Raw genomic sequence first — 13,878 nt, 5'->3', positions numbered from 1 at the left:
TCCGGCCTGTTGAAAGAGCTGTTTCAGAGTCTGGAGGAGCTGGCTTTCTCTGAGCTGTCGTGCCTGTCGGAGGGCAACAGGTCAAACAGCTCCTTCCTGTCTGCAGCGGCGCCCTCAGCACAGCGCCACGGCGTCCTGAGGACGCTCTCTATGGCGGAAGGACACCAGAGAAGTCTCAGGAAAATCAGCTGCTGCCCTCTTTATCACTGCCTCGGATGGGACTTTTAAAGCTGGTACCCTTGGAGCGGGGCGTGGTCCACTCTGGAGCTGCTGCAGTACGATGAGCTCCTTGGTTTTCCTGCCTGTTGGCGGACCTCCTTACTGTAGCCCGACCACTGTGGCTGCGTCTGAACATGAGATGATGGGAGGGATGAGGCGAGGTGCAGAACCCGCCCAGGGTCTGTTGGTGAGGAAGTCTTATCGGGGAGCTGTACGTCACACAGGTTGTTGAGCTGAATGAAAAGCAGTCTGAAGTCGTTCCTTGGGTGTTCCAGGTGTGTCTCAGCTGTGTTCCAGGTGTGTTCCAGGTGTGTTCCACATGTGTTCAGGTGTGTTTCAGGTGTGTTAGGTGTGTTCCACATGTTCAGGTGTGTTCAGGTGTGTTCCACATGTTCAGGTGTGTTCCACGTGTGTTTCAGGTGTGTTCCACATGTGTTCAGGTGTGTTTCAGGTGTGTTCAGGTGTGTTCCACATGTTCAGGTGTGTTTCAGGTGTGTTCCACGTGTGTTCGGTGTGTTTCACATGTGTTCCACATATGTTCCACATGTGTTCCACATGTTCAGGTGTGTTTCAGGTGTGTTCCACATGTTCAGGTGTTTTCCAGGTGTGTTTCAGGTGTGTTTCACGTGTGTTTCAGGTGTGTTCCACATGTGTTCGGTGTGTTCAGGTGTGTTTCAGGTGTGTTTGGTGTGTTTCACATGTGTTCCACATGTTCAGGTGTGTTTCAGGTGTGTTCCACGTGTGTTCGGTGTGTTTCACATGTGTTCCACATGTGTTCCACATGTTCAGGTGTGTTTCAGGTGTGTTCCACGTGTGTTTCAGGTGTGTTCCACGTGTGTTTCAGGTGTGTTCCACGTGTGTTTCAGGTGTGTTCCACGTGTGTTCAGGTGTGTTCCACGTGTGTTCAGGTGTGTTCCAGGTGTGTTCAGGTGTGTTCCAGGTGTGTTCAGGTGTGTTTCAGGTGTGTTCCACATGCGTTCCACATGTTCAGGTGTGTTTCAGGTGTGTTCAGGTGTGTTCCAGGTGTGTTCAGGTGTGTTCCAGGTGTGTTCAGGTGTGTTTCAGGTGTGTTCCACATGCGTTCCACATGTTCAGGTGTGTTTCAGGTGTGTTCAGGTGTGTTTCAGGTGTGTTCCACGTGTGTTCAGGTGTGTTCCACGTGTGTTCAGGTGTGTTCCACGTGTGTTCAGGTGTGTTCCACATGTTCAGGTGTGTTCAGGTGTGTTCCACATGTTCAGGTGTGTTCCAGGTGTGTTCCACATGTGTTCGGTGTGTTCAGGTGTGTTTTAGGTGTGTTCAGGTGTGTTTGGTGTGTTTCACATGTGTTCCACATGTTCAGGTGTGTTCCAGGTGTGTTCCACATGTTCAGGTGTGTTTTAGGTGTGTTCAGGTGTGTTTGGTGTGTTCCACATGTTCAGGTGTGTTCCAGGTGTGTTCCACGTGTGTTTCAGGTGTGTTCCAGGTGTGTTCCACGTGTGTTTCAGGTGTGTTCCACGTGTGTTTCAGGTGTGTTCCACATGTTCAGGTGTGTTTCAGGTGTGTTCAGGTGTGTTCAGGTGTGTTCCACATGTTCAGGTGTGTTCCAGGTGTGTTTCAGGTGTGTTCCACATGTGTTCCACATGTTCAGGTGTGTTCCACGTGTGTTCAGGTGTGATCCACATGTTCAGGTGTGTTCAGGTGTGTTCCACATGTTCAGGTGTGTTCCAGGTGTGTTCAGGTGTGTTCCACATGTTCAGGTGTGTTCAGGTGTGATCCACATGTTCAGGTGTGTTCAGGTGTGTTCCACATGTTCAGGTGTGTTCCAGGTGTGTTCCAGGTGTGTTCCACGTGTGTTTCAGGTGTGTTCCAGGTGTGTTCCACGTGTGTTCCAGGTGTGTTCAGGTGTGTTCAGGTGTGTTCCACGTGTGTTCGGTGTGTTTCACATGTGTTCCACATGTTCAGGTGTGTTTCAGGTGTGTTCAGGTGTGTTCAGGTGTGTTCCACATGTTCAGGTGTGTTCCAGGTGTGTTTCAGGTGTGTTCCACATGTGTTCCACATGTTCAGGTGTGTTCCACGTGTGTTCAGGTGTGATCCACATGTTCAGGTGTGTTCAGGTGTGTTCCACATGTTCAGGTGTGTTCCAGGTGTGTTCAGGTGTGTTCCACATGTTCAGGTGTGTTCAGGTGTGATCCACATGTTCAGGTGTGTTCAGGTGTGTTCCACATGTTCAGGTGTGTTCCAGGTGTGTTTCAGGTGTGTTCCACATGTGTTCCACATGTTCAGGTGTGTTCCACGTGTGTTCAGGTGTGTTCCACATGTTCAGGTGTGTTCAGGTGTGTTCAGGTGTGTTCCACATGTTCAGGTGTGTTCAGGTGTGTTTGGTGTGTTTCACATGTGTTCCACATGTTCAGGTGTGTTCCACATGTGTTTGGTGTGTTCGGTGTGTTCAGGTGTGTTTCAAATGTGTTCCACATGTTCAGGTATGTTCCAGGTGTGTTCCACATGTGTTTGGTGTGTTCGGTGTGTTCAGGTGTGTTTCACATGTGTTCCACATGTTCAGGTGTGTTCCACATGTGTTCGGTGTGTTTCAGGTGTGTTCCACATGTGTTTGGTGTGTTCGGTGTGTTCAGGTGTGTTTCAAATGTGTTCCACATGTTCAGGTATGTTCCAGGTGTTTTCAGGTGTGTTCCACATGTGTTCGGTGTGTTCAGGTGTGTTTCACATGTGTTCCACATGTTCAGGTGTGTTTCTGGTGTGTTCCACATGTTCAGGTGTGTTTCAGGTGTGTTCTACATGTGTTCCAGGTGTGTTTCAGGTGTGTTCCACATGTGTTCGGTGTGTTCAGGTGTGTTCCACATGTGTTTCAGGTGTGTTCCACATGTGTTCGGTGTGTTCAGGTGTGTTCCACATGTGTTCGGTGTGTTTCAGGTGTGTTCCACATGTGTTCGGTGTGTTCAGGTGTGTTCCACATGTGTTCCAGGTGTGTTTCAGGTGTGTTCCACATGTGTTCGGTGTTTTCAGGTGTGTTCCACATGTGTTCGGTGTGTTCAGGTGTGTTTCAGGTGTGTTCCACATGTGTTTGGTGTGTTTCAGGTGTGTTCCACATGTGTTCAGGTGTGTTCCACATGTGTTCGGTGTGTTCAGGTGTGTTCCACATGTGTTCGGTGTGTTCAGGTGTGTTCCACATGTTCAGGTGTGTTTCAGGTGTGTTCCACATGTTCAGGTGTGTTCAGGTGTGTTCCACATGTTCAGGTGTGTTTCAGGTGTGTTCTACATGTGTTCGGTGTGTTTCAGGTGTGTTCCACATGTGTTCGGTGTGTTCAGGTGTGTTCCACATGTGTTCGGTGTGTTCAGGTGTGTTCCACATGTGTTCCACATTTTCAGGTGTGTTCCAGGTGTGTTCCAGGTGTGTTTCAGGTGTGTTCCACATGTGTTCGGTGTGTTCAGGTGTGTTCCACATGTGTTCCACATTTTCAGGTGTGTTCCAGGTGTGTTCCAGGTGTGTTTCAGGTGTGTTCCACATGTGTTCGGTGTGTTTCAGGTGTGTTCCACATGTGTTCGGTGTGTTCAGGTGTGTTCCACATGTGTTCCACATGTTCAGGTGTGTTCCAGGTGTGTTCCAGGTGTGTTTCAGGTGTGTTCCACATGTGTTCGGTGTGTTCAGGTGTGTTCCACATGTTCAGGTGTGTTTCAGGTGTGTTCCACATGTTCAGGTGTGTTCCAGGTGTGTTCCACATGTGTTCGGTGTGTTCAGGTGTGTTCCACATGTGTTCGGTGTGTTTCAGGTGTGTTCGGTGTGTTCAGGTGTGTTACACATGTGTTCGGTGTGTTTCAGGTGTGTTACACATGTGTTCCACATGTGTTCCACATGTTCAGGTGTGTTCCACATGTTCAGGTGTGTTCCACATGTTCAGGTGTGTTCCACATGTGTTCGGTGTGTTCAGGTGTGTTCCACATGTGTTCCACATGTTCAGGTGTGTTCCACATGTGTTTGGTGTGTTCCAGGTGTGTTCCACATGTGTTAGGTGTGTTTCAGGTGTGTTCGGTGTGTTCAGGTGTGTTCCACATGTGTTTGGTGTGTTCCAGGTGTGTTCCACATGTGTTTGGTGTGTTTCAGGTGTGTTCCACATGTGTTTGGTGTGTTTCAGGTGTGTTCCACATGTGTTTGGTGTGTTTCAGGTGTGTTCCACATGTGTTTGGTGTGTTTCAGGTGTGTTTCAGGTGTGTTCCACATGTGTTTGGTGTGTTTCAGGTGTGTTCAGGTGTGTTCCACATGTGTTAGGTGTGTTTCAGGTGTGTTCAGGTGTGTTTCAGGTGTGTTCCACATGTGTTCGGTGTGTTTCAGGTGTGTTCAGGTGTGTTTCAGGTGTGTTCCAGGTGTGTTCCACATGTGTTAGGTGTGTTTCAGGTGTGTTCAGGTGTGTTCCACATGTGTTTGGTGTGTTTCAGGTGTTCTGTTTGTGAGGCCAGAGCCAACGTGATCGCCATCCACAGTCAGACCAGCATCATTCCAGACTGCCCATCTGAGTGGGAGTCGCTCTGGTCTGGATACTCCTTTGTGATGGTGAGGAAGTCACCTTTACCCCCCCCCCCCCCCCGACAGGTCAGCTGTGAACCTTATCTTTGACCCTGAAATGCTGTTGGTCTGCAGGAAACAGCTGTGGGAGCAGAGGGGTCGGGTCAGCCTCTGGCCTCACCTGGATCCTGTCTGGAATATTTCAAGAGGATTCCCTTCGTTGAGTGTCTGAGCCGAGGAACGTGCAACTACTTCAGCGGCTCCTACAGCTACTGGCTGGCTGCTATCAACACCAGCGACATGTTCAGGTAAAACCCTCACCTGTGCGTTCAGCCAGGAGTGCGACACGTTAACATGTTGGGTTCAGTCACATGTTCAGGTGTACAGTAAGAAGGAAAAGAAAGAACTCCCTCTTTGTGCATCAGGACATTATAAAAGTCATTTCATCCAGCTGCAGCCCAGCAGATGGCAGCCTTTTCTGTCTCAGGACAGGTGTGTTTTACCTGTTCGTGTGTGTCGTCCTGCAGCAAACCAAGTCCTTGGATCATCCGAGAGGACTCTCCTGCTTATGAGATCAGCCGCTGTCGAGTCTGCATGAAGCAGCTGTGAACTCCGACCTGCTCCCGCTGTAAATAGTGCCGCTGCTCCCGGGTTCTCTCACCTGCACTCAGCCGACGGGCAACGATCTCAGGACACTTTGTTCTGCCAGCTTCTGCTGCCACGGAGATGAAGCCACAACGACAGAGAACCCATTTAAATCTGTGGAGGAGTTCCAGGTTTGTTTGTTGGTGACAGTTTTCCTCACTTTTACATCCTGCTTTTCACCGAAGAGTTTAAACTGTCAGCCAGAGACGCAGAAAATGAGGAAAACGAAGCTGAACCTCCCAAACTGGGACCGACGGATGGACTCCAAACACCAGACTTTGCAGATTGTGTGTTTTCTCTTTAGATGATTCAGATACTTATTGAACAGGATCCGGCTACGGAAGCCCGGAGCAGCCACTGGAACCATAAAGATATCTTCTCCCTAAATCTGATCTGAATAGTTTTCTCTCCTGTGTTTATGACCAGAAAACAGGTTTCTTTCTTCACCAGGTGACAGAGATTCAGTCTTTTATTTTATTACGTGCACGTTTTCAGCCAGAATCAGGAAGTGAACTAATGTCACGTGACCAGATGACACATATTTGTAATTTAATGTTAGAGGAATGGAGGAATTTAAACAGAACTTTATTGATCCCCAGAAGGGACATTATAGAGGTGCTGTAAGAGAAAATGGAAGAAAAATAAATGGATTAAACAAAAATCGGATCAATAACTGTTGGACAGTTGGAGAGTTTAGTTTAACCTGCAGAGTTTAGTTTAACCTGCAGAGTTCAGTTTAACCGGCAGAGTTTAGTTTAACCTGCAGAGTTCAGTTTAACCCGCAGAGTTCAGTTTAACCTGCAGAGTTCAGTTTAACCTGCAGAGTTTAGTTTAACCTGCAGAGTTCAGTTTAACCTGCAGAGTTCAGTTTAACCTGCAGAGTTCAGTTTAACCTGCAGAGTTTAGTTTAACCTGCAGAGTTCAGTTTAACCGGCAGAGTTTAGTTTAACCTGCAGAGTTTAGTTTAACCTGCAGAGTTTAGTTTAACCTGCAGAGTTTAGTTTAACCGGCAGAGTTCAGTTTAACCGGCAGAGTTCAGTTTAACCGGCAGAGTTTAGTTTAACCGGCAGAGTTTAGTTTAACCTGCAGAGTTCAGTTTAACCCGCAGAGTTCAGTTTAACCCGCAGAGTTTAGTTTAACCTGCAGAGTTCAGTTTAACCCGCAGAGTTCAGTTTAACCTGCAGAGTTCAGTTTAACCTGCAGAGTTCAGTTTAACCGGCAGAGTTCAGTTTAACCGGCAGAGTTTAGTTTAACCTGCAGAGTTTAGTTTAACCTGCAGAGTTTAGTTTAACCTGCAGAGTTCAGTTTAACCTGCAGAGTTCAGTTTAACCTGCAGAGTTCAGTTTAACCCGCAGAGTTGAGTTTAACCCGCAGAGTTGAGTTTAACCTGCAGAGTTCAGTTTAACCTGCAGAGTTTAGTTTAACCCGCAGAGTTGAGTTTAACCCGCAGAGTTGAGTTTAACCTGCAGAGTTTAGTTTAACCGGCAGAGTTCAGTTTAACCCGCAGAGTTCAGTTTAACCTGCAGAGTTTAGTTTAACCTGCAGAGTTCAGTTTAACCTGCAGAGTTTAACCCGCAGAGTTCAGTTTAACCTGCAGAGTTTAGTTTAACCTGCAGAGTTTAGTTTAACCTGCAGAGTTCAGTTTAACCTGCAGAGTTCAGTTTAACCTGCAGAGTTTAGTTTAACCCGCAGAGTTCAGTTTAACCTGCAGAGTTTAGTTTAACCTGCAGAGTTCAGTTTAACCCGCAGAGTTCAGTTTAACCTGCAGAGTTCAGTTTAACCTGCAGAGTTCAGTTTAACCCGCAGAGTTCAGTTTAACCTGCAGAGTTCAGTTTAACCCGCAGAGTTCAGTTTAACCTTCAGAGTTTAGTTTAACCTTCAGAGTTTAGTTTAACCTGCAGAGTTTAGTTTAACCTGCAGCTCCTCCTCCTTTCGCCTTCATCCTCTCTCCTCTGGGTGCATTTTAGGACCCTTAGAGAACCCTCAGAATAATTTCTTCATCACCTGCTTGGGGACAGGTCAGGACTGCAGGCAGCCAGTCCAGCACCCGTACCTCTTCTTCCTCAGCCAGGCCTCTGGACTGTGGCAGAATGTGGTTTTCCATGGTCTGCTTGAACAATGCTGGGACGTCCCAGGAAAAGATGTGGCCTTGAAGGCAGCATATGTTGCTGTAAAATCTCAGAGAACTTTTCTGCATTAATGCTGCCGTCACAAATTAGACAAACTTCCTGCTCGTCTTTGCTCTCAATGACAGGCGTTCCTCATGTCCAGAACCTCTGAAGTCCAGAACCTCTGAAGTCCAGAACCTCTGAAGTCCAGAACCTCTGAAGGTCAGAACCTCTGAAGCTCAGAACCTCTGAAGGTCAGACATCACGCAGCCGAGAGGAAACCCTGCTCTCAGGTCACAAACACGGGAGATGAAACAACCTGTAAAATGTCTGGATTAGTCCTTTTTTCCTAGTTTTCTGTTCAGGATTTCCATAGTTTGATAGATATGCGAAACATTTCTAACGCTTCAGTTTGTGCGTGCAGATGAGTCTTCGTTCTGTGCAGTTACTGCCGTCTGCCTGTAGAGGGCAGCATAAATCATTAGTTGCATCACTTCTTCATTAATTCAGTCAGGATGTCAGTGTGAGCACATTTTCAGCTGCTCCCATTCCTGAAACCATCGGACAGATGTTAACACAGCTGGAGTTCAAGCATCCGCCACAGGAGGGCGCTGTTGAATCACCACAGAAGAAGAAGATTTCTGCTCTGTGATTGGACGGCGCGCTGCAGGACATGAAGTCCTGACACAATCCCATCATGTTGTGTGTTTGTGATGCTGAGCTCTGAAAATGTTGTGTTAATGCAGCGATAGTCTGAGGTAGATCCGTTCAAAATGAAATGGAGCAGAAATAAATGTGTTTTAAAGCATCCAACAGCCTCATCCGGGGTAAACGGACCCGTAAACCGACGGGTTCTGACCACATGGAGCCTAAACGCACTGAAACAGCAGCTGCTGTACGATTGAGTTTTTACCTTTGTCATAAGTTACTGTATTATAGAATAAAATGTTATGATAGATGTTCTTAGAAACATTCCCTTTCTGTGTGGACACCTAAACTTTGGCTTCTGCCCTGAAGAACCTGATCTCTAATGATGGGATCACGGGTCCAACAGTTTGAGATGAATAAAATGTGTTTTTCCCCCAGAAAGCAGGTCTGTTGTGTCCTTTTCTGAGCCTGAATCAGTGTTTCTGACAGAGAATTAGCATCTTTCTCATGTGTCTGTGGTCATTTTGTGTTATTTGGGATCTTTTTGGGTTTCTTTGCAGTATTTTTGTGTTGTTTTTTAGTTTTAAAGTTTTTCCATTCTTCCTTTTTTTCATAAAAGTATCATCTGCAGTCATTTTGTGCAGATCTGTTAGTGTTTGTGTCTCCATTAAATCTGATACTGTCCAGGAGTCCTGATCTACAGTTCTGCAGCTTTCTGAAACCTTTAAAGTGTCCTGATCAATAGTTCTGCAGCTTTCTGAAACCTTTAAAGTGTCCTGATCAACAGTTCTGCAGCTTTCTGTAACCTTTAAAGTGTCCTGATCAATAGTTCTGCAGCTTTCTGAAACCTTTAAAGTGTCCTGATCAGCAGTTCTGCAGCTTTCTGAAACCTTTAAAGTGTCCTGATCAATAGTTCTGCAGCTTTCTGAAACCTTTAAAGTGTCCTGATCAACAGTTCTGCAGCTTTCTGTAACCTTTAAAGTGTCCTGATCAATAGTTCTGCAGCTTTCTGAAACCTTTAAAGTGTCCTGATCAACAGTTCTGCAGCTTTCTGTAACCTTTAAAGTGTCCTGATCAATAGTTCTGCAGCTTTCTGAAACCTTTAAAGTGTCCTGATCAGCAGTTCTGCAGCTTTCTGAAACCTTTAAAGTGTCCTGATCAACAGTTCTGCAGCTTTCTGAAACCTTTAAAGTGTCCTGATCAACAGTTCTGCAGCTTTCTGAAACCTTTAAAGTGTCCTGATCAACAGTTCTGCAGCTTTCTGAAACCTTTAAAGTGTCCTGATCAACAGTTCTGCAGCTTTCTGAAACATTTAAAGTGTCCTGATCAACAGTTCTGCAGCTTTCTGAAACCTTTAAAGTGTCCTGATCAACAGTTCTGCAGCTTTCTGAAGCTCTTTCACAGTTTTTCTTTGGACATTTTCTGCTTTTTCCCTCATCTTCAGTCCTTGTTCCTGAGCATTTTCAGTGTTTTTTCTTTCTTCAGCCACTGAACTCTGACCTTTGACCCATTCAGGCAGAAAAAAGGCTCCTAACTCAAGGGATGAACCAGTGTTGTGTCGACACAGAACAGACAACTTAGCAAAGAAGCCGTTTTAAACTGGATCTTTAGGCACTTTGTTACCAGCAGCCTGTCACAAAGACACATCATTTGTTCCCATTTCTTTAGCTGCATCTATGAAAAACAGCAAAGAAAACACAGTTTGACAGACAGAAAATAGGATTTCTGCAGCAACAAGGTGATTCCCAAAGAGCTATTAGCTGAAAACTTGGCATATCTCAGCATGGTGTGCAGTGTGTCCTTAAAACATTTGAGGAAACTGGACAAGTGGAGGACAAAAGAAGAAGTGTCAGGCCTAAAAAACTATCTCCAGCAGATGAACAGGATCTGAAAGTGATGTCCTTAAGAAAGAGGAAAAAATCCAGCTGTGACCTGACAGGACCTGAGAGATGCATCTGGACCTTCAGCTGATCCATCTACTGTTGGCCCAAGCCTCATCAGAAATGGTCTCCATGGAAGGGTGGCTGTCAAGAAGCCGTTCTTAAGGAAGGGAAACAGGGAGAAAAGGCTGAGCTGTGCCAAATGACACAAGAAGTGGACTGAAAATCAGTGGCAACAGGTCTTATGGAGGGATGAATCCTCCCCAGAGCCCGGACCTCAACATTATTGAAGCAGTGTGGGATCATCTGACAGAGAACGGAACAAAAGGCAGCCCACATCCAAAGAAGAGCTTTGGGATGTCCTTCAAGAAGCCTGGAGAACTATTCCTGAAGACTCCTTAAAGAAATGACAGAAAGCTTGTCTCAGAGGGTTCAGGCTGTGTTGGAGAATAAAGGAGCTCAGACCAGAGATTCACTTTAAAGCTGCTGAGAACTGAGAAAAAACTCTGTTTCTGCCTCAGATTCTGGGTTTATGTTCATGTTTGAACATGTTTCAGTGAATCTCTGCAGCTGCTTCCTGTTTTTATGCAGAAATATAAAGAAAAGAAGCTGATCGGGAGGTTTGAACAGTTAATTTTAGGTGAACATCAGCTCAGACGTCCTGACGGATCGTTTCTCTGCAGGAACTTTATGAGCTTTAGCTGTAATAACATCAACAGTTGAATGATTTGATCCTTAATCCTCCAAAGTGAAAGAAAACAACAAACCAAAAACTTTCTGGACTCATTTGCAGCTTCCTCTTCGGAGTTTTTCCAGCGGTTTGAACCAGTTGAACGTCAGTGTTTCTCACATCGTGATCTCCACTCTTCAGGCCAAATTTAACTAAATTGTTTTCCAGTAATCTGCATGTTTGAGACTCAGTGAGTCAGAGTGGAAACAGCAAGTGTACACATCACAGCGAGGGAGTGTGATGTCACCGCCTTCCCATCATGCCCCTGTGCGTGTGTGTTCATGCCAGAGGGTCCTTAGAGACGGCTGCTCGCTGATAATGTGTCGCCACGGCAACCACCAACCGCTAATGTGCTGCTTATTAGCAGAAGATGTTGAAGATGTTGAAGAAACTCATCAAAGATGTGAAACCCGGCTGAGCTTCTCATCGTGTCTTTGTTTGTAATGAACTGATAAAAGCAGTAAATACAGAAATGTGGGGATAATCACAGATAAAAACATTATTTTAAACACATTCTGCTGAAATCTTTTCATTAAACTTCATCGGCTCGTCTCAACATGAGACAAAACGCTCTGATTCTGACATTTATAATGTTTCCAACACCTTTTTGCTCATCTTTAACGCAGACAAATAGAATAAAGTTCAGGAAATATCACATTTTTTCAATTTTCAAGCTGAGATTTTGTCATTTTCCCTGATTAAACCGTTTTGCACACTTTACCGATGATAGAAATTAGATTTTTTTCAGGTTTTTGGAGGTTTTAACGTGTTAAAAACACTGAAGAATCAAATTATCAGTCAGTAAAAACAGAAATTTGCAACAACAACAAGAAAATCAAAGAGTTCGAACCTTAAAACTCAGTTCAGGTTGAATTGTTACAGTTTTAAATGCCAACATCTGCCACTTCAGGGACTTCATTTCTTCTTGTAAACAGCTGACAACGATGGGGACAAAAAGCTCGTTTTCAAAGGAAGTCAGGGACCAGCTGGAGAGAAGGAGTGCAAAAGAAAAAGCAACAAACTTCAAACTGCTGCAATAAGCAGGTTTCAGATAAAAAGAAGCTGAAATCTTTGGTCTCTGGCACCATCTGTACTGTTTCTGTGAAATACAACCATTTTAAGAAGGCATTAAAGCAAATTCAGACTGAAAAAGATGAACTTTCTGATGAACCCTGAACCTTTCTTTAACTCACAAACCTTCAAAGAAGTGATTCACTGACCAACTTCATCGTATTCAGAACCAAACCCTGAAGCAGCAGCAACACTCAGTGAAAGCTGTTCTGGAGCCAAAGAAAGACAGAAAGTTTATAGAATCTGCAGCAACAGCTTCTGGAGCTTCTCCAAGCAGCAGGTTACCTGCTGACAGGTGAGGGTGTCAGGATTGGGTATAAAAGCAGCTTCCACCAAAGGTTCAGCCTCTCCAACAAGGATGGGTCGTGGCTCACCGCTTTGGGCCAAACTCCATCAGAGAATCATCAATAAGTTCAGGAAATATTCCTCAGAGTCAGACTGTAAAGAACTTTGGTCTTTCAGCATCTACAGAGCAGGATATTGGGAACAGATTCAGGGAGTCTGGGGAAGTCTCAGTGTGGAAAGGCCAAGGACAGAAAGCCCTGCTGGATGAGCTCGGAGCCCTCAGGCAGCACTGCAGGAGAAACCGTCAGGCCACCATGATCCATACAGCCACATGGGCTCAGGAGGAGCTGGGAAAAGCATTTCCACTCAACACAGTCCACGGCTGCATCCAGAAATGTGAGCTGAAGCTGCATCACACCAGGAGGAAGCCATATATCAGCTCTGAGCAGAACCACGGCCCAGTTCTCTGGACTCCAGCTCATCTCAGAGGGACAGAAAGACAGTGGACACGTGTTCTGTGGGCAGATGAGTCCACGTTTCAGCTGCTTCTGGGAAAAACTGCTGAGAAAGAGCATCCAGCTGTTCTCAGAGGAAGGTTTAAAGCCAGCGTCTGTGATGGTCTGGGGCTGCAGCAGAGTCCAGGGCATGGAGGGCTTCATCTGGGTGAAGGTACCACTGATGCACAGCTGGATGTTGGAGTTCTGGAGAGACAGATGCTGCCATCAAGGTGACTTCTGTGGTTATTTCAGCAGGACGATGCCAGACCTCATTCTGCAGGACTTCCAGCAGCTTCAGACACACAGAGTGTGTGAGCTCGGCTGCCTGCCTGCAGGCCACATCTGTCTCCTGCTGCAGATGTTGGAGCATCATGAAGAGGAGAACCAGACAACCAGGGACTGCTGAGCAGCTGGAATCTGGGATTCAGCAGGAATGGACTCAGATTCCTGTGAAAAACTCAGTTCAAAGCGTTAAAAAGAGTCATTAAAGGAAGCTGAAGGATGGAAACATGAGTCTGGAGCAGGTTTCACTGAGTGTTGATGCTGCAGATTCTTCTTTTGGTTCATTTATCTGGACTTATTTCTGTTAAATAAAGGTTCAAACTAAACAGAAGTTACAGATTTTAGTTTTTGTTGAAACTTTCTCAGACTTAAGAAGTTTATTTTCTCAACTTTTAAGATTTTGAGTTAATTCTGAGCTGAAGAAGATCAAACTGCTGCCAGTTTATAACACATAAAACCATAAAGAATCGTCCTTCAGCTCCATCGGATCAAAGATCCAAGTAAAAAACAGAAAAATAAGAAAAATCTCGTTTCAGAAAGTGTTCAGAGTGGTGCTGCTTCAGGTTCTGGATCTGGTTCTGAACAGTGAAGCTGGTCGGTGAAAACTGAAGTATTTCTTGACCTTTAAAAAACTTTCCATCAGTTTGTGTGTCTGCGTCGGAACAATCGTCACATTTTAAATATTTTAAATCAGTTTTTATTCAAGAAACAAAATCAGATGAAGAAAACGTTCAAAAATATGAGATTTAAAAGTCAGAAGCTGAAGTAAAACAGCAGGAATTCTGGAAAAGATTCGATTATTTTCAGGATTCATGGCAGATTTTTACGAGCCTCCATCAGAACAAAGAGAAGCAGCGACTTCCATCGGTCCGATCAGTGATCAATGATCAGTGATCAATGAGCTGAGCAGCTGGAATCTGGGATTCAGCAGGAATGGACTCAGGAAAAACTCAGTTCAAAGCATTAAAAACATGAAGAACACGATGGAAACATGAGTCTGGAGCAGCTTTCACTGAGT

The 13,878-nt window shown here is 45.4% G+C and overlaps 1 protein-coding gene across 1 annotated transcript in view; it reads left to right on the top strand.

The window, feature by feature from the left end:
• The window catches only part of col4a3 (collagen, type IV, alpha 3), a 31,785-nt gene extending 25,661 nt beyond the window's left edge, over nt 1–6,124 (top strand). The window contains exons 39-41 of the mRNA XM_072379155.1: nt 4,648–4,762; nt 4,850–5,022; nt 5,242–6,124. Coding sequence (XP_072235256.1) covers nt 4,648–4,762; nt 4,850–5,022; nt 5,242–5,323 — 370 coding nt within the window. The 3' untranslated portion in view covers nt 5,324–6,124. The remainder of the gene's footprint in view (nt 1–4,647; nt 4,763–4,849; nt 5,023–5,241) is intronic.
• Nucleotides 6,125–13,878: the final 7,754 nt, after the last annotated feature.

This window comes from Leuresthes tenuis, unplaced genomic scaffold (assembly GCF_036924035.1).
Source record: "Leuresthes tenuis unplaced genomic scaffold, fLeuTen1.0.hap1 SCAF_136, whole genome shotgun sequence".
Taxonomy (NCBI): Eukaryota; Metazoa; Chordata; class Actinopteri; order Atheriniformes; family Atherinopsidae; genus Leuresthes; species Leuresthes tenuis.
Note: the sequence above shows the minus strand (reverse complement) of the source record. Positions and strands in the feature narration are given on the sequence as shown.